This window comes from Callospermophilus lateralis, chromosome 2, assembly GCF_048772815.1.
Source record: "Callospermophilus lateralis isolate mCalLat2 chromosome 2, mCalLat2.hap1, whole genome shotgun sequence".
Classification (NCBI taxonomy): Eukaryota; Metazoa; Chordata; class Mammalia; order Rodentia; family Sciuridae; genus Callospermophilus; species Callospermophilus lateralis.
In genome coordinates, this window is record NC_135306.1 from 191,136,786 (window position 1) to 191,162,108 (window position 25,323).

The following is a 25,323-nucleotide window of genomic DNA, read 5'->3' on the forward strand; positions in this document are numbered from 1 at the left end:
TCCCTCTGGCCCTGAACAGGACACGTGTAAGAGATCCCCAGTCTCTTGAGACTCGGCCCACGCCCCAGCCTCCGCTGGGAGTGCCAGCCTGCGTCACTCACCCGGCTGGCCGGCTGCGGGAGGGCTGCACGACACATGGTGGGAACGTGAGGGGGCGTGGCCGGATCCGGCACCGCTAGACCAATCGTGCGGCGGAAGGTTCCCAGCCAATGACAGAGGCGCTTCAGGGCTCTGGGGGCGGGGCCACAGAGAGGAGCGGCGTCGTCATAGGTCACTGGGCGGGCTCTGGGCGGGGTCCGCGGCTCCGACAGGGGCGGAGCAGCGGCGGCCGGCGCATTCCGGGCAGTGATGGCGGCGGCTGTGGTGACGGCGGCAGCGACGGTCCCAACGCCGGCAACCAGCGCCGATGGTGCCTCCTCAGTGCACTGGTTCCGCAAAGGGCTGCGGCTCCACGACAACCCGGCCCTGCTGGCGGCCGTGCGCGGGGCGCGCTGCGTGCGCTGCGTTTATATCCTCGACCCGTGGTTCGCGGCCTCCTCCTCAGTGGGGATCAACCGATGGAGGTGAGGTGGCCCGGTGCGCTCGCGGGGCCTGGGGACGGAGTCTGTCCCCCCGGGTCGGGGGAAGCGGGACAGGGAGACGGAGCGGGCTGTCCAGAGAGGAGAAGCTTGGACCTGAGATTCACTGGTCGTCGCACTCCTGCCCTCGGTGGCCCAGGGCCCCACCTGACACAGCGCTTTCGCTCTGAGTGTCATTCCCTCCGAGTCCCACAACATGCCTGTGGGACAGACATCATGGTCCCCATTGTACAGATGAGATCCTTGAGCCCTGGAGACGCAAAGTTGACCTGCTCAAGGACTTGCAGCCTCTGAGTGGCAGAACGGGGACTTAGGGGTGTGTTGAGGGAGGGGCCGAAGGCGGTGATGTGGTGTGAGGGCAGGGACGGGTTTTCTCTATCATTCTTGAAGTGAAGAGCGTGTTGTTGGGCTGCTGAAGGTCATCCCTAAGCGTCTGGTTTATTTGAATCGATCCTTTCACCCATTTTGGCTTCCTTCCACCAGACAGACCTGCCTCGGGGTGTCCAGAGACCCTGGCTTAGCAGGGTCTTCTCCCCTGTATTATAGCTAAAGGACCCAGAAGGCATCTTCAGGCAGCTTGCGTCTTGAGCTCCAGAGCAGTATTCAACCCATTTTAGAAAATCCCTTCAGCTATGACCTTGCTAGGAAAAAAAAAATTTTTTTTTTAAAGAAACCCAAGTAGCCCCCTCTTCCTCCTCTTCTCAAAGATGATTTTAGAGGGTAGTTGAACAATTATAGATTAGATTCTGATAAACTGATATAAGGAGCAAGAAAGCCATGATATCAAGGGCTTCTCTTGGTGCCTCTCAGGAAATGAGTTCTCTCCCAATATCATGGGGAAGGATTATCAGGTATTGGTGTGTTTTCTCTGTAAACCAGCGTTCAGAAGCAGGAGAGTTTGGATACATTGTGTCCCCAACACTCTTTTAAAAAGGCCCTGCAGCTGTGGCTTGGTTTGTTTGCATTTTTCAGAGGGATGTTTACTCCTGGCCTCATTGCACAGATGGACAGGGTTATTCCCAGGATACAGTGCCTCTCAGGACCCCATTCTTTCCTCTCCAAGCCATGTGTCCTGCTAGGAGAGGCAGTACTCCTAGCAGTGGGTCTATTAAATGCCCCCTCCTGCCACATTTATATAGAGGGAACAACTAAATATAGTCCTGTGGAGAGCCTGCCCACACTGTTTTCAGGCTGCTCTATTGCTCTGTCTTGCTCTAGTTTCTATAGATAGGAGGTTGGGTTTGACAAACATCCTCAAATGACCATCTCCAGTGTGGACATTAAACCAAGCCTCAGACTTTGGCCCTCTCCTTTTGGCATTGTTCCAGTCTGAGCACAGTAAATAGAACCAACTACCTGGTTACATTGTTATATTGTCATGAAGGTGTTTCTTTTATGGGGTTTAGGGGAACATTGCTTAGGACTACCTACTTCTTTGTGGTTGAGATTAAAAGTGAAGGACAAAAACTCTGTTGCTGATTAAATTCAAAATTACTAGGAACTAGGCAATTAGGGGTTTTTATGGGTCACCCTTTTGTGATTGTACTTTCAAGAGGGTGAAGGAGAAAAAGGAATATGGCAGTTCAGATGCCTGAGTTAAATCCTGAAGTCACAGGCCATATAGTAATGTAGATATTAATCGAGTGATTATTTGGTGAGTGCCTAATATCTGCCAAGTACTGTTATAGGTGCCACTTGTGGGGGAGTACAGCTGTAAACAGGCAGATGCACACATCTGTGCTCCCAAAGCCCATACAATCTACACTGTAGTGGAGAAAGACATGTAAACAGGCATAATTTAAGAGAACTAAGAGCCATGAAAAAATAAGACAGGAGGACAGGACAGACTAGAACAGTGGTTCTCAGTTTTGGCTGCACATTGGAGTCACCTAAGGATCTGTAAAACATGGCTGGGCCTTCTTCCAAATCTGATTGAACTGTTCTGGCCTAGGAATTGAGGTTTTTAAAGTGATTGCAACAAAGCTTAAGAAGCCCTGGACTAGAGAAGCACAGGCCCGAGCCAGACAGCCTGGGGAGTGTGTTGCTGCAGTGCACTGGCAGGAAGTCTAATTAGCATTGGCATCAGGAGAAGGAGGTGAAATCCACAAAACAGACTGACTGTGGTAACTGCTCTTAGGCCTGGCAACAGATTCGCTCCTGCCAGCCCCACCAGTCCCCCTTCCTGGGTAGATTGAGGGCAGAGCTGCATACTGTTTTGTGCACAAGGTTGGGGGTGGAGGCAAATGGTGGCACGAGGCAGCTGTACCACTGCATAACCCACAGTTTTCTGGTGTAATCTTCCAGTGGCTGTTTCTGGATCCCGGGAATGGTCTGGGAAGATTGTGCTGCAGTGTAGCCTCCTTGTTCTCAGTTGCTTGAGTTGCTATCTCTGAAAAGCCCTTTTAGGAAGATTAGGGTTCATCTTTAAGAAGGGGGGAAGGAATCAAGGTCTGCCGTCTCTGTTACCTTCCCGCACACCCTACAGACTGGCTCCTACACAGTATTTTTCTGCAGATGGAATCAGATTAAAATAACCATGGATAACACTCTCTAAAAGAGAGCAGAGAAAGGCAATCAAGAAATGCGTGTATTTCTTGGCAGAGGAGGCTAGCATACTCCTTGCCTTGGTGGTAGTAGGAAGTCTGTAGCTATGTGAACCTTGGGAATTTTTTCCAAGCACCAGTTGGCTGAGCCCTTGCCGTTGCCCCAACCCTTCCTTGCCTAAATTCACTGCCTCTGGAAGAAGGCAGTACAGCCAGAGCCGATGCTAAAGGACGATGCGAACAACGTCTAGATTTTACTAGACTGACTATGGTAACTGATTGTGGTATGGTAACTGATAGGGCTTTGCAGTTTTTAATTACCTTTTTCTCCCTGCTTCAATGTAGATAGAGTTTGGTAATGATTCTCCTCACACTTTATTTAAAAATAATCATTTTGTCCCTGGCTCGGTGCTGTGCCTCTTTTGGGAGCTTCCGGTACAGAGGGAGTTGGTAGAAATAAAATATGTTCTCTCTCAGCCCATTCCTCTCAGAATCAGTAATGAGGTAAACTGGGAACTTCTCAGATGCCTGGTGAGAACCAGTGTCTCTTCACAAGTGCTGGGAGCTGAATGCTGGTGGACAGTAGGAAATGGGTGTCCCCACTAGACCTTAGTCTGCAAGAAGTTGAGGACTGTAGTCTGCTGTGGAAATTTTTGCATTTCTCTGAGCAAGACTTTTATTGTTCTGCTGCTCAGGGTGTATTTCCATTTGCTCAAGAGGGATGAAAACCTCATCTTTCTCTTTAAAATAGGATAGAATTGATATATTTTCATCCAGATGATACTTAGAATTCAGTCCTTGTTGTGGATTATGAGTTTTGGTTATCCTTTTCCACGGGGCTTAAGCTCTCTTGATTACTTAGGAGAAATTGATTTCTATTAATATCCTATGGAGCCAGTGTGTGCCAGCCATTGGTATCATCATTAGAGCTAGAGAACCTTGGTTTGAAAGAGAGAAACTTGGTCAAATGCTCTGGACCCAGAAGAAGAATTCACTGTCATCCTCCCTCACCCCATTAACAACAAGAAAACAATATATTTCTCCACACAGAATCTGCTATCCCGAGAGAAGTCATTTCTAAATATAAGTACTTAACCAAAGAATCTTCCTGTCTTATTTAAAGGGTTCCTCATGGAGTCACTGAATTACAGAGTCCTCTCTGTATTTTTGGAAATCCCAATTTGTTTTTTTCCCCAGTTCTGTTTGCCTCTGGCTCTAGAGGACTTACGTAATGCAGTTCAGTTGCACGTGTTGTCTAACTCAAAGGGTGAGCTCTACTGCGCCCACAAGACTGTGCTCTGAATTTGGGCCTTGTGAACTCAGCTGGGAATTGCCAAGGGTGGGGTGCCAGCCCCTAGCACCACCACCCCCAATGCTAAAGGAAACCCCAGGGCTGGTTTCCTTTGGAGTCCCCCTCATTGGAGTAAGGAAAAGCTGTTGAGGAGGAGGGCCAAGGGCACACAGGGGACCAGGCTTCTCCTTGATGAAAGAAGCTTACACCTGCCTGTGCGAGCATTCACAGTGGCAGCACTGTCCCAGTACCTTTGGTACAATGCAAAACTGTCATCTGGCAGGCCTGAAGGTAGTACCAAAGGGAGGCCAGGGCTGCCAGGGCTCCTCCTCATGTCCTTTGCCTCCTGTGAAGTCGTCCTGAGCCCTCCCTGCAGGGCTTGACTGAGGAGTAGTTGGAAGTAGAGCATTTCTCCAGGCCCAGAGACGAGGCAGGAGCGAGGGTCTCTGAGAGAATATTCAAGAGAAATGAATTCAAAGGAAGGAAAGGCAACTTGTAAACTAAAGCTGGAAGTCATGTCCATTTTCTGGGATGGGGCTTCTGAAACTGGAATGTACAAATGAATCTCCGGTGATCTTGCTAAAATGCAGATTCTGATTGCGGAGGCCTGGGACGGAGCCTGCATTGCAGCAGGCTCCTGGGTGACTCACAACCCACTTTGAGCCTCAGATCACACTCTGAGAAGCAGAGATGTGGCCTTGGAGCTGGGCTGTGGTGCTTCCTAATGGGCGGCGCTCCCTCACTGCTCACCACTCAGAGGCAGGGGAGCTTGGTGGTCAGGAGTGCACACACCAAGTCAGGCAAACGGCCAGGTTCAAATCCTGGCCAGTTACTAGGTACTGATTTTAGGCATGTTGGTCTTTCTGTGCCTCATTTCTTCACAGCACTGTTTGAGAATTAATGAGACAATGGATATAAACCAATAGAACAGTGCCTGGTTCGTCATAAAACTCATTTGTTGTTGCCCTTATTACTATTATTACTGTTTTGTTGCTGGGTTCAGAGTTGTGCCTTCTGCTTCCTGCCTTGGCAATCGACATCTCTTGTCAAAGAGGAAAAGGGCTCTCTGTTCTTTGAAGATGCTACAAGGAAGCTCTCCTTTTAGTAAATGAGGCCTAAAAATAAAGGTTTGTAGAAGGCACATTGCAACATGTTCTGGAACCTAGATTTCATGTGCATTGCAGTCTTATTTATAGCTTCAAATTGAAGTTCTTTGCAGCCTGGTAGACAGTGAAGGAAGGGACCCCCATCCCCACCCCAAAGTGCCTGGCAGGGACATTCCTGAGCCTCAGATGGAGCACCCTCTGTCCTGGGGTTGTGGGATTTAAATGATCCCTTCTCTCTCGGTGTGATCTCTGCAGTTCAGATGGCTGCGTCTGTTTGCATAGGTCTCTGTTATTTTCCTTGAGTAGGAGGCCTGGGAGAGGCCAGTGCAAATGCGTCACTGTCACTCACAGATCACTTAGCATCAGAAGATATCAGTTTTTCAAAAACAAATTCACAGAGGCAGAGCTTCGGTTTACTACAGCATCCTGCAGCCTGTCAGAGTCCCCATCCCCGCGCCTCAGCGACCCCCTCCTCCTGCTCTTCAGCTGACAGGATGCTTTGGGCTGGGCCCAGGGCTCAGCTCATGCTGGAATGTGGGCCTGCAGCATTGGCCGTGGGATTGTGTCACGTTGTGTACGTCAGAGGCAGCAGTGAGGGCTGGCTTAGTTGGCATCCTGGGCATAGTCCCCGACCCTGTAATCCTCCAGTAGTCAGGGAATGTGATGTGCTGCAGAGGCGGCACTGGGTTTCATTGTGTTCAAAATAAAATCTGGTGACTCTTTGTTGACAGAGACAAAGGATGGTGGGGATGAGTGGCAGATGCCAGGAGGTAGACAATAGACCCTTTAGATGGGTCCATGTCATATACAGGTTGACCTGTCCAGGGTGGGTACAGATAAGAATGTCAGTGAATTACCTCTGTGAGGCTTGTGTCCATCAGAGAAAGGGATTCATCAGGAGATCTGCAGACTCTCAGCCATGAAGCAGTGCTGGCCCCCCACTAGAAGATTTTAGAAATGGGACACAGAGAAGAAAACATGGGCTTAAGAGTCTGTCTGAGCCAGGCGCAGTGGTGCATACCTATAATCCCAGAAGCTTGGGAGACTGAGGCAGGAGGATTGTGAGTTCACAGTCAGTCTCTGCAACTTAGCAAGGCCCCAGCAACTCAGCGAAACCCTGTCTCTAAATAAAACATTAAAAAGACTGGAGAATGTGACCCAGTGGTTAAGCACCTCTGGGTTCAACCCCCTATACCAAAAAAAAAAGAAGAAGAAGAAAAAAAAAGTCTGACTGACCTGAGTTTCTGTGCTAGCTCTGTCTCATAATATCTATGCTCTTAGGAAAATTAATTAACCTTTCTGTCTCAATTTTCTCATCTGTAAAATGGGGATAGTACAATTGACTTTTAAATGTGTTGAGAGAATTAAGTGAGGAAATTCTCTTAAAAAAGCATGACAGATTCATAATCAAACTGATTGCCTTGGCTGCCACTGAGGAGGGAAGCAGGTGGACACTTTTTACTGTGTACCCTTTTGTCACTGGGTTTTGACCCACATTTATAATGATATGGTTAAAGTATTAATTTAAAAATAAAACCAAAAGCATTCAACAAAAGTCCCTTTCCTTTTCCCCTGATGACCCTGCTGTCCTGCCACCACCACCAGTGTACACAAGCCCACTCATGTGAAGGTATCTATACAGAAGTACCTTTTTTTTTTTTTTTTTTTTGACAGGGGATTGAACCCAGGGGCCCTTTGCCAGGGAGCTGCATCCCCAGTCCTTTTTATTTTTCATTTTGAGAAGGGGTCTCACTAAGTTGCTCAGACTGGCCTCAAACTTGTGATCCTGTCTCAGCTTCCCAGGCTGCTAGAATTTTGGGCATGCTCCATCGCACCTGATTCTAAAAGTGCTTTCTAAGATTAGGTGAGAACCTGGTGGCCAGAGGCCTGAAGACAAAATGCTGGGGGCCGAGGACCCAGCCCAGGCTCTGTGTGGGGTTGTGGCAGTAGAATATACACAGGTCACAGCACGAATGCAGAGGGGCCAGGAGCTGGTTGGACAGGGTGTGAGGGGGAATTTTCCAGGGCTATGATGACCTGTTTCTCTCCCAATGGGACCTTACTGCTTCCATTTCACAGTGTCACAAGTGTTCTCAGGTGGCTTTCTTATCCATCCTCCCATTTGATTCTCACAACAATCCTGTGCTGTGCCCAGGGCTGAGAGGGGACGGGGGCTTTGTCTTTGATGGTGTAGCACACAGCAGTAGGAACAGCTCACATTGAGCCCACGATTTCTGTGTGCCAGGCTCAGTGCTAACCGCTGCCTTGAAGTGTTCTCTTAGCAATTCTGTGAGTCCTAGCATCTCTGCAGGTCCCCTGTGCTCACCTCAATCCCGTGTTACAGAGAGAAACAAGCCAAGACGTGAAGTAACTGCCTGAGGTCATGTGGCTAGTGGGCCACAAGGCCAGGATTTCCCCCAGGCAGCTCTGACCCACCTCCATCGCTCCCTCCCAGGCGCCCCTGCCCTGGGGCTCCGCACAGCCACTTGTTTGACTCAAGGGTGGGCCGATTTCTCCCTCTCTGGTTAGGAAGAGCTCTTGTTTTTCATGTTGTCACTGACCAGGCCCGTGTGTTCTCTTCAGGTTCCTCCTGCAGTCTCTGGAAGATCTGGACACAAGTTTAAGGAAACTGAACTCCCGCCTGTTTGTAGTCCGGGGACAGCCAGCTGATGTGTTCCCAAGGCTATTCAAGGTGAGCATGTGGGCCCCAGAGAAGACAGAGAGTGTCTGCTCCTGGGGGTTTGCCTCAGGTTGGGTGAGCTGCTAGTCTGACCAAGGCCATGGAAGAGCTGGGCGGGTCTGGCCATCTGATGGCTGCTACAGAAATCGGAAGCCAAGGCAGCCCGTCAGCCACCAACCAGATGGAAACTGTGCGAAGGAAAATTTTCTGTGAAACTAGTGTCTTATTGGAAAGTTCCCAGCTCAGTCCAGACATGCGATGTGGTAAGCCATTCCATCCCGGATGCCACTGGCTTCCTTAGATGTTTTCTTGGCTCAAGCCAGTAAGATTTATTAGAGCTCCTTCTCCGCCAGGAGGGCAGGGTTTCCTGTCGAGAGCAAGGAGTGGTTCCCGTTTTGCTTTGACTCCACTTTTTGGGGAAAAAAGTCAGTCTGTGGGAGTGTCCTGGTGCCCCGGGGTAAACCGTGGATGAAATTTTCCCATGAGTGCCACATGGGATGTAGGTTGTGATATCGGGGCAAGCCCACCGCCCCCCCAGTGCCTTCAAAAACCACATTTTAAGACCCAAGTAGAAGCAAAAGTATTCGTGGACAGAGGGCTCTAGGGAAGACGCCCTTCATCTTCAGCAGCGTGCATGGTTGTGATGCCCCTTCCACCCCAACTCATGACAGGAAAAGTCTGATGTCAAGGCATGCAGCTCCAGGAGTGTGTTATTACCATTCACTTGTCTCCCCACACCCTCCCCATGTAATTACGCACACACACAAGCACACACAGATCACTCAGCACTAGTGGTTGCTAGCACTCCTTGAGGGCTGACTGAGCGAGTACTGGTTCCCAGCACTCACATGCATTACCTCACCCCTCACAGCAGCGCCAAGAGTAGGGGGCTCTGTCCCAGTTTTACAAGGGAGGAAGCAGTAATTTGGCATGTTCAGAAAGCTAACAAGTAGTGGTCTTGAGTATCTGATTTTAGAGCTCTGTGTGTACCCACCATACCTTATAAATATTTGGGCTGGGGCTGTAGCTGAGTGGTAGAACAGTTGCCTAGCAAACATGAGGCCCTGGATTCTATCCCCAGCACTGAAAAAAATAATTGCCTGTCTTATCCCTCCACATTGTTTCTTCCCCAGCAACTCAGGCCTACCCAGTTACAGCCCAGAGGCATAGACTGATCATCCGGTCAGTGGGGCTACTACTATGATGTTCTAGGCCCCTTACTTCATAGCAGGGTAACTGCGAATGAAACAGCATGATTTCTGCTTTGAGAGTTCACACGCTAATGGGAGAAACTGGCAAATAATGGACAATTTCACTGCTGTATGTTAAATGTTATAATGAAAATAGGACAAGGTAGAGGACAATCATATTGAAGGAAAGGGGTGTCATTTAATAATAATGATGTTATTCTAATTCACAGGATTGTCATAAGTATTTAATGATGTAATCTATATGACTGCTAAGCATAGTACCTGGTTTATAGTAAGGGCTCAATAAATGAGTGCTTTATCTTGGATGAGGAAGAACCCACCCTACTAAGGACCCACTCCCCCAGGCAGGGCCAAGTCAGGACCAGAGCAGCCCTAGTGTAGCCAAGACAGTTACTCCTGAGGCTCAAGCTTTAAGGGACCAGAAACACAGACTTTGGTTAAAATGTGTTCTTCTTGCTTGTCACATGCTCTAGGGCTTTCTCTGGGTTTTCTGTATAGCCTTTTGGCAGGCCAACTTTCTCCTGTTGTTGCTAGGCGACAGAGAAATTCCTACCAGCAGCGACTGACTGAGGACTTAAAAGAATCCTCTTCTCAGCTGGGCCCCTCTGCTCTGTTTCTCTGACCTCTGGACTGAGGAGCGCTCCTCCTCCTTCACTCTGAGAGCTGGGGCCTATTAGCTCTGTTTGCTGCTGCTCTCAGGAGTGTTGCTGTGGAAACCATTAAGACACTTCACATAGCTCAAGTCTGCCAAGAAAACTAGGCCACAAGTTTGCAGGCTGTGCCGAGCTCTGGGAAAGGCTTGCTGAGCCTGCGTGAGGTGGTGATTCTGTCTCCCACTCTCCACTGTGAGTCAGGCCTCTTTCTGAGCCTGGGGGCTCCCCCGGGAGCATTGTATTTATAGCTTCCTGCTGCATTCTCCTCCCTCAAGGACACAGCAGATGCACAGGGCCACCCTCTCCTCTCCCTTCACTGACTGCCTTCCTCACACTTTCTGAGTCGCAGGTTGTTTGCAGTCTGGTCCAGATCACTATCCCTAGTTTATTCTACAGTCCATTCAGACAGGGCTGGAGACTGCTCTGTGACCTCCCAGGAGGTGCCCAGTGTCCCTCACCCTCCCCAGCATGGCTAAGCATAACATTCTCTCCCTTCAGGAATGGGGGGTGACCCGCCTGACTTTTGAATATGATTCTGAGCCCTTTGGGAAAGAACGGGATGCAGCCATTATGAAGATGGCCAAGGAGGCTGGTGTGGAGGTGGTGACTGAGAACTCTCACACCCTCTACGACCTGGACAGGTGAGAGGCGGGGCCCCGGGTCAGATCGCCCCTTGTGAGGGCTGGTGGTCTGGGTCCCTGCCAGGTGAAACTGAGAGGCTCAGCAGTAGCCACCTGGTTATGAGGACCAGTGTATTCTAGAAACTCCAAAGTCGGGCATGTAGACTAGGTCACAAAGAACTGTACCCGATTTGGGTGGCAGAGATGCCTAAGCTACAGAAGCAGTGAGGATCACACTCAGGATCTTCTCCTAATAGAAGATCTGCTCCTCATCTACTCCTGTCCCATGTGCTCCCACTCTGTCCTGCTCCTCAGTAGATACCCCTCTGTCCTCAATGAACCCTGTCTCCCCGTTTCCCCTCCCAACAGGTGTCTGTGTCCTCCCCCACCCCCCGCAGTACTGGGGATGAAAGTCAGGGCCTCACTTACTCTGGGCAAGTGTTCTACCACTGAGTTACACAGCCTGCCCTTTATGTTTTTTATTTTGAGGCAAGGTCTCAGTAAGTTGCCTAGGCTGGCCTTGAACTACCGATCCTCCTGCTCCCAGGCAGCTGGGATTCTAGGCATAGACACACCTCTGCAGCCGGCTAGATCTCTGTGTTAAAATCCCAGTTTCTTTCTAGAATGAGTACCTGGGCTCCCTGCTCAGGGTGTACAGTGCTGCTTGAGGGGCCTCTAGAGAGCCCTGCAGGGAACTTAACCGCACAGGAGCCTCCTCCCCTGGTGACAGGCCTCTGTGATTTCGTCCAGGGGGAAACCTCCTCCCCTTCCCTGCCAGAGCCGTCACCCTTCTGTTGCTGCTGCTGCTGCTGCCAAGCCAACAGCCACCACTGCTCCTGCCCCTTCTCCCAGCCCAGGGCTGGCTGCCAGGAGGCTGAGTCACACAGCGGTGCACGTGAACTGGGCCTCAGGAGGGGAGTGTGGAGCTCTTCCTCCTGCCACGTGCAGAGGAGCGGGAGGCACTGCAGAGGCAGAAGCCAGCCTCCCAGTTCCGTTAATGGAGGGAGAGCACAGAGGACAAACTAAGAAATAAACTCGCCCCACCAGCAGGTCTTGCATAAGCTGCTTCTTTGGCCAGAAGAGCCCCAGGAATCTGGCTGCGAACCATTTCAGTTTATCCTTATGTAAACAGCCTCCCTTCTCTTCCTCGCCCTCTAATATTTTTTCCTTCTTTTATGAGTGCAGTTATGTCCCCTGCTCATGAAAAACACTTTGTAAACTGTGAAACTCTTTAAGCATCAGCTGTCTCTATTTACTCCAGCCCTGTCCCTGATTCAGGGAAGATCAGCCGGCCTTGCCCTCTACTCGAGTGCATGGGGCTAAAAGGAGGAGAGTCTTTCAACAAAGAAATATGTTTACAGCTCTTAAGGAACTTCCTCATGCTGGAGGAGGGAGAGAGGTCCCTGGCCCAGTCAGAAAGGCCAGGTCCCGAGAGGCTAGTGGGGCTCTTCTGTGATTAGAGAGGTATGGTCAGTCTCTGTCTCTAGGCAGCTCCGTGTGGACACCAGGAAACCTGGAACTGAGTCCCAGCTTTGGCCCTGCCTTGCTCCATTGCCTGAGGCACCTGCTCCAGCTCTCTGGGCTTCAGTTTCCCTCTCGGTAAAATGGAGACGCAGCCTCCCTTGCCTCCTTTCCACTCGGGTGGGACCTGTGCGCAGATGAGGAAAGCATCCTCAAAGTCTTCAGGGTCTGGGTTCTTTTTTGGGTAGGTGGGACCCCAAACCAAGGGCTCTGTGGGTGATGCCAGGTGTACTTTGGGCTCCCCAGGATCATCGAGCTGAATGGGCAGAAGCCGCCCCTTACCTACAAGCGCTTCCAGGCTATCATCAGCCGCATGGAGCTGCCCAAGAAGCCAGTGGGTGCGGTGAGCAGCCAGCAGATGGAGAGCTGCAGGGCTGAGATCCAGGAGGACCACGACGACACCTACGGCGTGCCCTCCCTGGAGGAGCTAGGTGCGCACGTCCCACCCAGCCTCTCCGGCTGCTGCTCTTTCCTGTTGTGAGAAGTGACTTGTTGGGGTGTTTTCTTCTTTGTGGAAGTAATGTATGTTACTATAGAAAGTTTAGCAGATACAAAACCATCAAGGTGAACTAACAACCACTATTTCCCCCATGCCACTAATTTTTTTTTTTTTTTTTTTTTTTTTTTGGCGGGGGTTGGGTCAGGTGGTGGTCCCAGGGATTGAACTCAGGGGCACTCAGCCACTGAGCCACATCCCCAGCCCTATTTTGTATTTTATTTAGAGACAGGGTCTCACTGAGTTACTTAGCACCTCACTTTTGCTGAGGCTGGCTTTGAACTCGTAGTCCTCCTGCCTCAGCCTCCCGTGCTGCTGGGATTACAGGCATGTGGCGCTGCACCCGGTACAGAGAACCACTATTGATTTTTGAGCATGTCTTGTTTTCTTGGTGCTCTTGCTTATGAGCTCTGTTTCTAGCTCATACCTCCATGTGTGTGCTCTCCTCTCCAGCAGTGTAGGTGCAATCTGTGATTGGCTTTCAGCGGGCTTCTAAAGACCAGGATGAGACTAGTATTGTCTTGGGTACTGACTCACTCCACCCTTCCTCCCATACCCCACACCATCTTTCAGTCTGAACAATGTAAGCCTTTCTCACCTGAAAACCACAATCACTGCCAGCTAATCTAAAAGAGCAAGACCTCCGGGATCATTGTCACCTGCCAGGAATGATAGGGGCTGGAATGGGGAGGGCAAGAGAAAGGAGAAAATAGTGATAGTGGGAAGAGAACCAGGATGACCCAGAAAATGCTAAAACTTTAAGGGCTGTCTCAGTTCCAGTAGCAATAAGAACAAGAACTGCGCTCTAGTTCTCAGAGAGCTTTAAAAACCAAACAGGGTCAAAACTGAGCTGCTTCTGAAATGACTTAACCTCTAGCCCTTTATCTGCACCTCCTATAGGTTTCCCCACTGAAGGACTTGGCCCAGCTGTGTGGCAAGGAGGAGAGACAGAAGCTCTGGCCCGCCTGGATAAGCACTTGGAACGGAAGGTATGGCCCCGTTTCTGAGCCACAGAACTGCTGCCCATGCTGCAGGGGATATGGGTCACATTCATGTCCCTTAGTGCCTCTTAGCTCCAATTGGTTGCAAAATGGAAATGAAACAAAACACAGCCATCTTTATGGCAAAAATAACAGCAGCAGCAAAGTCAGCAGCTGCCACTGGAGAGTCCTTACCTCCATCTGTGCCGGTCACTGGGCTGAACATTTCTGGGTTAAGCACCTGCTTGCATTATTTCCTTTAGTCTTTCCAGCAGCCTACTGGGTAGGTATTAGGCTCTCCATTGTATAGATTATGAAACTGAGGCTTAGAGACTCGAAGTAATTTGCCTGAGGTCATACAGAAAGTCATAGAGTGAGATATTGGTCTAGGTGCTCATAAAGCTCATGCCAGATTGCCTGCCTGCCTCCTGTGGGCAGCTTCCCCTTAGTAGGAGGGTATCCAGTCAGTAAGGTCCGTAAGACTCATTCTTATGTGTTATGTACCCCTGTCAATGGTAGGTCTCTTCCAGGGCTTTGATGTCCATTTGCTCAGACCCAGAGAGCCCACATCTCAGGGCAGTGAAGATTAGCAGGAAAAACAAAAGAGGCTGAGGCCTTAGGACTCCTCTCAACAGTGTCCCACAGCCCCCACCAGCCTATGACCAGAGAGGCAGAGAAGGTCCTCCCCACTGAGAACGGTCAGCTTCTAGCTCCTTTCTTGAAGCTGGTTTGTAGACTGGGCCCTTAAAGTTCCAACTTTTTTCTCTCCCTGCTCAGATGGAAGGTCATTTTTCCCAGCAGCCAGATGGTCATAACAGAGGCTGGGGAAGGCCTGCTAGAGGACGTGAACTCCCAGCCCATGGGAATGCTGTGCTGTGGCCTCAGCCCCACGGATCCCAGCAAACTTGATATTCCTGTCTTGGTGCTTCCATCAGCTGGGGCCAAAACTAAGCCCACAGACTTGAAAGTCGAGACCTGATGTCCAAGGGCTGTGAGGGGACCTGCTTTCTCTGTCTACAACAAGAGATGTAACCAGAGACTCTTGGGCTTGGTTTAAAAACAGAAATTGAGCCCAAGGGCAGATGACAGAGATTATAAATGGGATGGCAGAATAGAATAAGACTTTAAAAAGTAAAGAACTAATCTAGCTAACCTGTGACCCTATGGATTATGGTTCTTTTCACCTTGGAAGTGTTTTGTAGAGGACTTGCCCCTCAGGTCACCAAGTCAGGATTCATTTTACACACACCCATAGAGACCCTGTCTGTCACGGGACCTCATATCAGGGACCCATTCAGACCCAGTGGTAGCCAGAGGACATACTTTGTCCTATAAATCTGGGAGGACAGAAGGCACTGTGTGAACAGGAGTTGAACCCGTCCAGGAGGCCTACCTTAAATACATTAGCTTCCCAAATGTGAAGAGACCAACTCATCTTGCCAGGTTGTGCTAGTTTCTAGAAAGACTGCCAAACAAGACAGGCATGGAGTCTGTCTCCATGGAGTTGATCATTAAACAGGGAATTACAGATATCCTGAGGATTAGAACAGGAGAAGTTCCTAGGAGGATTGTGAGAGCAAAGAACAGAAGAATTACATCAGTCAGTTCTTGTTTGCAACTTGCTTTTGAAAATCAGGAGTCACATAACCAGGAGTCTAAGGTATAGCCTTCAGGCACAGCTGATTTTAGTGTCCAGAGAATGCTATTAGGAAGGCGTTATCCATCTCCTAGCTCTGCTTTCCCATGTATCATTTTATTCTCAGGCAGACTTTCCTAGAGCAGTGGCAAAGGTGACCACCCATCCCATTTTCCATTTAATTATTAACATAATAATTATTAATTATTATGCTCTTTTCTAAAAGCATCAGGAAAAGTTTCAGCGAGTATTTCCATTGATCTGGGTTGTGCTGTGAGACCTTAAATCACTGTGGCCAGGGATGGGTGCTTTCTCTAGCAAGACTCGCATCATGAACCCACTCCCAGAAGTAGAAAGTGGACGTGGCTCTGCTTTACCCATGGCCCTAAGATTAGGGAAGGCCAGTTCTCCACAAGAAGATTACATGCTGTTACCAAAAAAGGAAGGCAAGAAAGAAAGGAAAAAAAAGACAAACTATGATCTTCACCTCTCAGTTAGTCGATAGTAGATGAGGGTAAGCATCTCTCTGTAAAAGAATCCTGATCAAAAAATGAAAGTGGAATGATAGAATTAGAATACCACCACTTTGCAACACCTATAATGACACACTGGGCACGGTAAAGAGAGACAGATGGGCATTATGTGCCCCCTTAGATTTCCTAGAGGATCAACTCAAGCTCACTCCAGTCTTTGGGACCAGCCACTGGTTTGCAGCCCCTACACAGAAAGGTATGGTGAACTGCATGTGTGCATAGTCACCAAAGTCCTGCCCAGAATCTCACAAGTCCAGTGGCTGGGTTCTTCCACAGAAAAATGGATAGGAGCTGGGCAGGGTGGCACACACCTGTAATCCCAGCAGCTCAGGAGGCTGGGGCAGGAGGATTGGGAGTTCAAAGCCAGGCTCAGCACTTAGTGAGGCCCTAACTCAGTGAGACTCTTCTCTAAATAAAATATATTTAAGTGCCCCTGGCTTCAATCCCCAGTACCAAAAAAAAAAAAAAAGAGGTGGGGGCAGAAAGATGACAGGAAGTATAGATTAAAAGAAATTTAAAAGAATTAAAAGAATATTTTAGTGGCCTGAGCTAAACTATGGCACCTAGGGATGCGTGTACAGGAGAAAAAAAGCAGCTACTTAAAAATGCAAAGAGTAGCTGAAAGGAAAAAGCCCTTCCTCCCAATCATGCTTTGCAAAAGTAGAAAAACGGAAGCATTTCAGAAATGCAGAAGGCTGGGGCTGTAGCTCAGTGGTAGAGTGCTTGCCGAGCACGTGTGAGGCACTGGGTTCAATCCTCAGCACCACATATAAATAAACAAACAAAGGCATGCTGTCCATCTACAACTAACAACTACAAAAATATTTTTTAAAAAATAATACATTGAGGCCGGGATTGTGGCTCAGTGGCAGAGCGTTCACCTAGCATGTGCGAGGCCCTGGGTTTGATCCTCAGCACCACATAAAAATAAGTAAATAAAGATATTGTGTCCAACTACAACTAAAAAATAAATATTTAAAAAAATAAATAAACAAAATAAACTTTTGAAAAATGCAGGAAGCAGCTGGGTGTGGTGGCATGCCTGTAATCCCCAGCAACTCAGGAAGCTAAGGCAGGAGATCAAAAGTTCGAGGCCAGTCTCCACAGTTCAGCAAGGCCCTAAGCAATTTATTGAGACCCTGTCTCAAAAATAAAAAAGGGCTAAAGATGTAGCTTAGTAGTAAAGCCCTGGGTTAAATCCCCTGTGCCAAAAAAAAAAAAAAGGAAATGATTATGAAAGTTGGGCCAGGTATGGTGGCACATGATCCCAGTGGCTTGGGAGGCTGGGACCGGAGGATCACAAGTTCAAAGCCAGCCTCAGCAATGGCAAGATACTAAGCAACTCAGTGAGACCCTGTCTCTAAATAAAAATGCAAAATAGGGCTGGGGATGTGGCTCAGTGGTCAAGTGCCCCTGAGTTTAATCCCTGGCACTAAAAATAAAAAAAGAAAAAAGAAAATTGGGGCAGTGTCCCTTGTTGGGAGGGGGACTGCACTGGAGTGAGCATATGAATCGACTCCTGGGGTGACTGGCAAAGTCCTGTTTCTTAAATTTGGTGGTGGCTACATGGGTATTTGCCTCAGAATAATTTTAAGCCACAATGCCACATGTTTGTGTGCATTTCCATGTGTACATTTCATTTAAAAGAAAAATATGGGGCTGGGGATGTGGCTCAAGTGGTAGTGCGCACACCTGGCATGCATGCGGCCCAGGTTCGATCCTCAGCACCACATACACCGCATGTGTCCGCTGAAAACTAAAAAATAAATATTAAAAAATTCTCTCTCTCTCTCTTAAAAAAAAAATAAATAAATACAAGAAAAAGATGAGGGCTGGGGCAGGGCTCAGTTGTAGAGCGCTTGCCCAGCATGTGTGAGGGGCACTGGATTCGATCCTCAGCACCACATAAAAATATATATATTAAAAAAAAGAAAGCCACAGGTTGGGGTGCGGGGCAGTCAGGGCCTGTGTGGGCTGATGTGCTGAAACCTGAAGGAGATGGCGCTAAGCGAGCCCAGGTGGGAAGGAAGGCTCAGGCGAGGAGGCTCAAGGGTGGAGAGAGTGCGGTGCCTCCGGCAGAGGGCCAGAGGTGAGCCGGGCGTGGGTGTACTTAAGGTGTGTTTAAGACAGAGGGACCCGAAGTAGACACAGGGAGGCCTGTCACTGGCTGTCACCAGTGTGAAGTCTAGATATGATCTTACCAGATCTAACAGATTGATCCCAGTAGAGAATAGAAAGAAGAGGATGAATTGGAGAAGTGAGCGGTAGAATTGCAGGACCTAGTTAAGGGCTGGTCAAAGGCTATGGTCAGTCAGGGCAACTAGGTGGCCACAGTGCATTTTCTCAGATAGGGGAGACCAGTGGAAAGATGGATTTAAAGAAGAGCATGTTACCTTCAAAGCAGCTGGATGAAGCCATGTGGCTAGAGCTACAGACATGGTGATTGTCTGCACAGAGAAGCTATTGGGAGCCATGGAACCTGCGGACTAGGGCAGAGCCCAGCTGCTCACACATAGGGGCAGGTAGGGCAGGCCAAGCCTAGGAAAGACCCAGGGCAGCCTGCCAGTGGGAAGGCACCCAGGCGTGTGTGGAGGCACCAAAGCTCAAGGAAGGGAGGAAATGGGACGGGAGCAGACAGCAGGGTGAAGTGCTGCCCAGAGGTCCAAAATTACAAGCACAGAAAATGCCTTCAGAATTCAGTGGCGTGGAAATCCCAGGAGACTGTGGATGCCAGTGTGGTAGACAGGGGAGCCTGAAGCCAGCCATGGATTAGAAAGGAGGCATGGGTGGGGAAGAGGGGGAGCCTAGTGTGGAGCCCTCAGGATACCAGAAGTCCTTTGTACTTGGTTTGTTTTGAAATAAGAAGCATGAAATCATTTTTCCAGTGTTCTAGAAAAAGAAGAGAGGGTGGCCATGCAAGAGAAGGAAGAGGGGAGGGCTGCAGAGCCAAGTGGAGGCCTTGACCTTGGGCAGCATGAGGGGGGTATGCAGGTGAACCTGGAAACTCAGTAGCTGAAAGATGAGGTACGTCCCACCTGATGACTTCCCTTGTTTTTATCATAAGGCAAAAAGGTCATCTGCTGAAGGGTGGTGGGGAAGTGTGGTCTGGGAGGTCTCAGGAGGTCAGGTTTGTGAAACAGCCGTCATAGAGAGAAGGAAAGGTGTCAGGAGTTGAGAGCAAAGCGGTTACCAGCTGTGATGGAAAGAGACCGGGATCTGTCATCAGAGGCCCAGGCTCTTTCCAGCCCTGTAGAGTTTTTTGTTTTTTGTTGGGTTTGTTATTTGTTTGTTCATTTTTGTTTGTTTTTTAGTGCTGGGGATTGAACCCAGGGCCTTGCACATGCTGGGCAAGTGCTCTACCACCAAGCCACACCCCCAGCCCCTCCATGTTTCTTATCCTCTCTGTAACCCCAAGAGTCACAGAACCCGCAGGAGCCTAGTTTCCTCATCTTCAGAAGAAGGTAATGGTAAATGCTGCCCAGAGAATGGTTAAGGTCAGGTGAGAGGACACAGGGGACAGTGAGTTAGGAAATAAAGCACTAGCACAGTGGCTTTGTTTTGTTGTTGTTGTTGTTGTTTTTGAGACAGGTTGCCAAGTTCTAAGGCTGACCTGGAACTTGCAATACTCCTGCCTCAACCTTATGAGCCAGTGGCTATTGATGAAAAAGACAAGACCAATAGTACATGACAGATGAACCCAGGAGGGAATGACTCTGTTGGTCTCAGAAGTGGGTTGGGAGTTTCTTCCTTCCCTGAACAGAACAGTGGTGAGAAGTCCCTAGGTGTTTGTGACACAGCAGCAACAGCCTTGGGCCCCTGGTGACTAGAGCAGGAGCTAAGTGAGTGAGTTCCGTAAAGTAGAAACTGTTTCTTTCTTTCTTCTATATAATTATAGCTTGTTCAGGGCTTTCAGAATTCATTTTCATATCTCGTTTTATTTCATCCCCAGCGATGGGGAATTTTGTTCTTATTTAGTAGATCATCAGCTAAGGACTAAAAAACTCATTTGCAATCTTACCACAAGTTAAGTAGGAAAGTCAGGGGCAAGCACATGGGCACCCTGCTTGGCACGGTGGCGTTCCACCCACAGTCACTGGGCGTGAAGGAGTGGCTTTCTATTGTTTGACCTTAGGAGAACTACCACCCGGGGCCCCTGTCTTTAACTTCTGTGACTCTTCTTTTTGTCACCTCCCCTGTCTGCTGCAGGCCTGGGTTGCCAACTATGAGAGACCTCGAATGAATGCCAACTCCCTGCTGGCCAGCCCCACGGGCCTCAGCCCCTACCTGCGCTTCGGCTGCCTGTCCTGCCGCCTCTTCTACTACCGCCTGTGGGACCTATATAAAAAGGTGAGGGCACAGTGAGGATGACACCCCCTCCCCCCACTTGTAGCCAGATGGATCACAGTTTTTTGGGCCTGCCAATCACCCTGAAAAGGATCCCTCCCTCTCCAGCCCTAGACAGGGGCTAGGTTATGGGTCCTGGAGGTGCACTCCAGGGAGCTGGGAAGAGTTGATTTTCAAGAGGTGGCAGAAGGAGCACACGCTGAGTCACTGATCCCGATGAGCCCAGATTTTCCTGTAGTGCAGGAGAACAGGCTGAAAAGCAGGCCTCAGGGTGTGACCCTAGAGGGGGCAGAGTCCCTGGTAGCAGGTGGGTGGGGGCAAGGTCCTAGGTGGGAAGTGGGGATTATGAGGCTGAAGCCAGATGTAAACAATAAGGTGCAGCTGCTGTCTCTGGGGCCGTGGCTAGAGCATTTAGAGGGGAATCCAGGAATGATAAGTGTGGTCAGTGATTGGGGGAATTGCCTGGAGGGGCTGTATACAGGGCCATGCCACAAGGGCAAGAGGAACATGACCCTGTTAAAGCATTTCTAGGAGGACAGTGTCTTTTTAGCCTTCATTTTCCTCAGCTCATCCTGTGTCTACATTTTTTTCTTTTCTTTTTTTTTTATATAATGTATATATTTAGGTGTAGTTGGTCATAACCCAATGCCTTTATTTTTATGTGGTTCTGAGGATTGAACCATGCTAGGAGAGTGCTCTACTGCTGAGCCACAATCCCAGCTCCTGAATTTTTTTTTTAACAGTACTAGGGATTGAACTCAAGGTCTCATACCTCTGGGCAAGTGTAATACCACTTAGTTGCATCCCACAGGTCTTTTTATTTTGAAACAAGGTCTCACTAAGTTGTCCAAGGTGACCTTGAACTTGTGACCCTCTTGCTTCAGTCTCCCAAGTAGCTGGATTCCAGGTGGGTACCACCATGCCCACCTGTGTCCACAGTTTTTTTCAATGTTATTTCCCCATCCTTCCCAATATCAAGATATTGTGGCACAGAGTAGCTTTGCCAGTTTGATGGATTGTCTTGTGATTGTCGGAAAATCTATTTGCGAGGAGGTCGAATTCCCTAATTCCCACATGACCTCGGACCTAGGCCATCATATAGCTTATAGAACCAAAATCTATAAGAGCTTTTATGCGTGCTGATACAAAAAAAAAAACTTCAACCTTTCAGAAAGTGGAGCCAAACCGGGCACTCTGAGGACTCAGGATCGTGACTGAGTCTTGGTAGTTGAATTCCTGCAGCAGTGTCCCTCTCTCTGCCAGCTCTCAGTGTCTTTTTATTGTTGTTTGTTTGTTTTTTGGTGTGCAAGGATCAAGCCCAGGGCCTGGTGCATGCCAGGCAAGCTCTGTGCCACCGAGCTGCACCCAGCCTTTGCTTAGAGCAGTGGGCCAGCAATGGGGCTGGGTGTGGACTCCGTAGGCACACTGGGTCACTTCTAGGGGATTTGGAGCCACGAAATTTGGGTGTCTATAGGTTCCTTTGTGAGAGAGACCCAGGTGACCAAAGCTAAAATCTGGGCAAGGTATATTCATGTGGCACCCTGCCCCTCAGGTTAAGAAGAACAGCACACCTCCCCTCTCCCTGTTTGGGCAACTACTATGGCGAGAGTTCTTCTACACGGCAGCCACCAACAACCCCAGGTTTGATCGCATGGAGGGGAACCCCATCTGCATCCAGATCCCCTGGGACCGCAACCCCGAGGCCCTGGCCAAGTGGGCCGAGGGCAAGACAGGCTTCCCCTGGATTGACGCCATCATGACCCAACTGAGGCAGGAGGGCTGGATCCACCATCTGGCCCGGCACGCTGTGGCCTGCTTCCTCACCCGCGGGGACCTCTGGGTCAGCTGGGAGAGCGGGGTCCGGGTGAGTGCCCTCTCAGCGGAAGCCGGCCCATGCCCTCTGATCAGGCCCAACAAAGGGCAGCCCCTTTCTGGGCTGCGGGATGGGGTGGGATCTCTGGGACCAGAAGATCCCCTTCAAATCCTCCATGGCCTGCCCTCAGCAGAAAGGCTTTGGCTCCTTGGGACACTGTGGTGACTTGGGGAGGACAATGGCAGTAGGTGCCCAGGGAAGCTGATTGTCTCCCCACCCCACCTAGGTGTTTGACGAGCTGCTCCTGGATGCAGACTTCAGTGTAAACGCGGGCAGCTGGATGTGGCTCTCCTGCAGTGCATTCTTCCAACAGTTCTTCCACTGCTATTGCCCTGTGGGCTTTGGCCGCCGCACTGACCCCAGTGGAGACTACATCAGGTGAGGCTGCAGACCAGACTCTGGTCTGGCCATTGTGGCTTCCTTCTGGGATGGGATGCCCGTGGCCCTCTGGAGGAAGGCCTAGGTGTGCTGACGGGTCATCTGCTGTGTGTTCCAGGCGGTACCTTCCCAAATTGAAAGGCTTCCCTTCTCGATACATCTATGAGCCCTGGAACGCCCCAGAGTCCATTCAGAAGGCAGCCAAGTGCATCATTGGTGTGGACTACCCACGGCCCATCGTCAACCATGCAGAGACCAGCCGGCTCAACATCGAGAGAATGAAGCAGATCTACCAGCAACTCTCGCGCTACCGGGGACTCTGTAAGGAGCACTCCCATCCTCCCCGCCCCCACCATTTCCTAGCTGAGGGAAGGACAGCACTGTAGGCCCTGAGACCCATAGAGGGGGACTTCCGGTGCTTGCCAAGGGAGTGCGAGTGCGGTCTTTCAGGCTGTGGAGCTGACCTGACTTCCTGGGGCACAGGTCCCTACAGGCTGGGCTGGATCAGGCCTCCCTGGGTAGTAGTGAGGCAGTGGGAAGCCATGGAGCCTTGGCGACACAGTCCTGCCCTCCCCACCCCTCGTTTCTCTTGCCCTGCACTTCTGTACTCCACAGAGCTGCATCCTGATTACGTCGCTGCCTCTCCTCTAGGTCTACTGGCATCTGTCCCTTCCTGTGTGGAAGACCTTAGCCACCCTGTGGCAGAGCCTGGCTCCAGCCAGGCTGGTAGCATCAGCAGCACAGGTGAGTAGCAGAACTGGCTTGTGGCCTCCTGTCACCTGTGCTACCACTTCAGTCTTCAGGGCTAAAGCCAAAATGAGTCCTTGCCTGGGGGAGCTCATATTCCCCCTGGGCAGACAGGTAGTAAGGGAACCAAGTAAAATCCTTTCAGATCACAAGTGCTTTTGAGGAAAGTCCAACTGAGTGGCTGATGGAGAGGGCTGGGGAGCAAAGGGTTCCTTGGGTCCCTTTGCTGGGAGCAGTCAGGGAACACATTTCTGAGCAGTGGTTGATTACCATGTGATGAGCACAAGTCAGCTTTTCAAAAACTGGGAAAAAGAACATTCTAGGCAAAGGGAATAGCAAGAAAAGGCCCAGAAACAGGAATCAAGCCCACTCAAGGAACAGGAGAAGGCCAGAGTGGCAGTGTGTCATGCATGAGGAGCTAGAATGAGCTGGGGACAAGGTGTAGCAGGATCTAGAGGCTCCATGTCACTCTCAGGGGAGCAGCAGGGTGAGGCATGGTTCCACTTTTTAAGGTATTTTTTGGGGGGAGCGGGGAGCTGGGGATTGAATCCAGGGCCTCATGCATGCTGGCCACGTGCTGTGCCACTGAGCCACACCCCAGCCCCCACCAAAGTTTTAAAAGCTCTGCTGGCTGCTGCATGGGAGCAGACAGTGTGAGACAGGCAGGAGTACATCGAAGCAAGGAAGGAGGTGCCGACAGGCGTGCAGACAGGAGGTGGCAGTGAGAGGGAGAGCGTCCTGCATCCTGAACCTTGGGCTTCGGGTCGAAGGTAGTGATATGGAGCTGACAGGATCTCCAGGGGTTTGTCTAGTCTGCCCAGCCAGGCCGCACCATGGGTTGGAGTCCTGCTCATCTCTGTTCTTGGAGACCCAGGGTGACAGGAGTAGTGCCTCACCTTCAGAACAGGGACATTAGACAGGCCAAATCCATCTTTAGCCTGGGACCCATGGGATTTGGGGGCAGGAAGCTGGCTCTGCTGCCAGCAGCCCTGGCCGTGTTCTCAGAAATCTCCAGGCAAGGTCACTGCTAAAGAGAAGGTCTGAGGAGCAGTTCGTGGCGGGCTCCCTGTGGCCAAAGAACTGCTGCTACATAGGCCGGGGTCATCTTGGCTGTAGGTCGCCTCTGTGACCCTTTAACATGCTTCCCCACAGGCCCCAGACCACTACCCAGTGGCCCAGCATCCCCCAAACGCAAGCTGGAAGCAGCTGAGGAGCCACCTGGCGAAGAACTCAGCAAACGGGCAAGGGTGGCAGAGTTGCCCACCGCAGAGCTGCCAAGCAAGGACGCCTGAGAGTGAGTGACAGCAGCCTGGAGTCATCCTTGGGAGAGAGGTGGGGCTTGGTTGGAAAAACCCTGTCTGTCGGCTGGAGGTGAAGCAGTGAGGTGCAGTCCCGGAGGGAACTGTGGGGTGTGTAAGATTTCAGCTTGCAGTCCCTCCACACTGACTTTCATACCTTCTAAAATTGAAAAGGAAATTTAAAAGTTGAAGCCATTTGCTTTGTTTGCCGGCTAAAGAGAAGGGAAAGCCTTTTGGTTGATTGGTTTGGGGGTCTTTTTGATGCTTTCTACATGTTAAAAGTGAGTTGATGTGGCTCAGTGGTAGAGCGCTTGTGTCAGGCACTGGGTTCAATCCTCAGCATCACATAAAAATAAGTAAAGATATTTAAAAAAAAAAAAAAAAAAAAGTGAGTCAAGTCCAACAAGAAGAACACAGAGCCAGATGTGAAGCAGTGAAGTGGCCCTGGGAGTGTTGGGGAGGCTCCCAGCCCCCGTCCCAGCAGGCTGTGTTCTGAAGGCAGGCCAGCGGAGGGCAGCACTGGCCTCCAGAAGACAGGAGAGGGCAGGGCAGCACCACCCAGCCTAGCCCCACCTGAGGACAAGGGACCAGCCTCTCCAGTCACCGCCACTCTTCCCTTCTCACCTTCCTCCCAGTGGCTTCAGCTCTGCACTTGTCAGTCAGCACTCTTCTTTTCTGGAAGCTTCTTGAATGTCATTAAAAAAAAAAAAAAAAAAAAACTGTCTCTTCCTTCCCAAAGCAGGAAGAGCCTTTTATGCTTTTCTCAGGGAAATAAATATAAATCACCGTCCTCTGAGTCGCTGTTCCTTAGATGCCATGACTGCATCAGTGGATT

At 50.1% G+C, this 25,323-nt stretch overlaps 1 protein-coding gene across 2 annotated transcripts in view; it reads left to right on the plus strand.

Moving 5' to 3' along the window:
• Nucleotides 1–347: 347 nt before the first annotated feature.
• Nucleotides 348–25,323, plus strand: part of Cry2 (cryptochrome circadian regulator 2) — a 34,247-nt gene continuing 9,271 nt past the window's right edge. Inside the window, exons 1-11 of one of the 2 annotated variants that reach the window (XM_076847086.2) lie at nucleotides 348–563; nucleotides 8,102–8,210; nucleotides 10,561–10,703; nucleotides 12,450–12,634; nucleotides 13,600–13,688; nucleotides 20,055–20,195; nucleotides 21,745–22,056; nucleotides 22,292–22,443; nucleotides 22,562–22,764; nucleotides 23,095–23,187; nucleotides 24,343–24,484. In XM_076847086.2, the coding sequence (XP_076703201.1) occupies nucleotides 349–563; nucleotides 8,102–8,210; nucleotides 10,561–10,703; nucleotides 12,450–12,634; nucleotides 13,600–13,688; nucleotides 20,055–20,195; nucleotides 21,745–22,056; nucleotides 22,292–22,443; nucleotides 22,562–22,764; nucleotides 23,095–23,187; nucleotides 24,343–24,482 (1,782 nt within the window). In that variant the 5' untranslated portion in view covers nucleotide 348 and the 3' untranslated portion in view covers nucleotides 24,483–24,484. The other variant, XM_076847087.2, reaches the window with a different exon arrangement.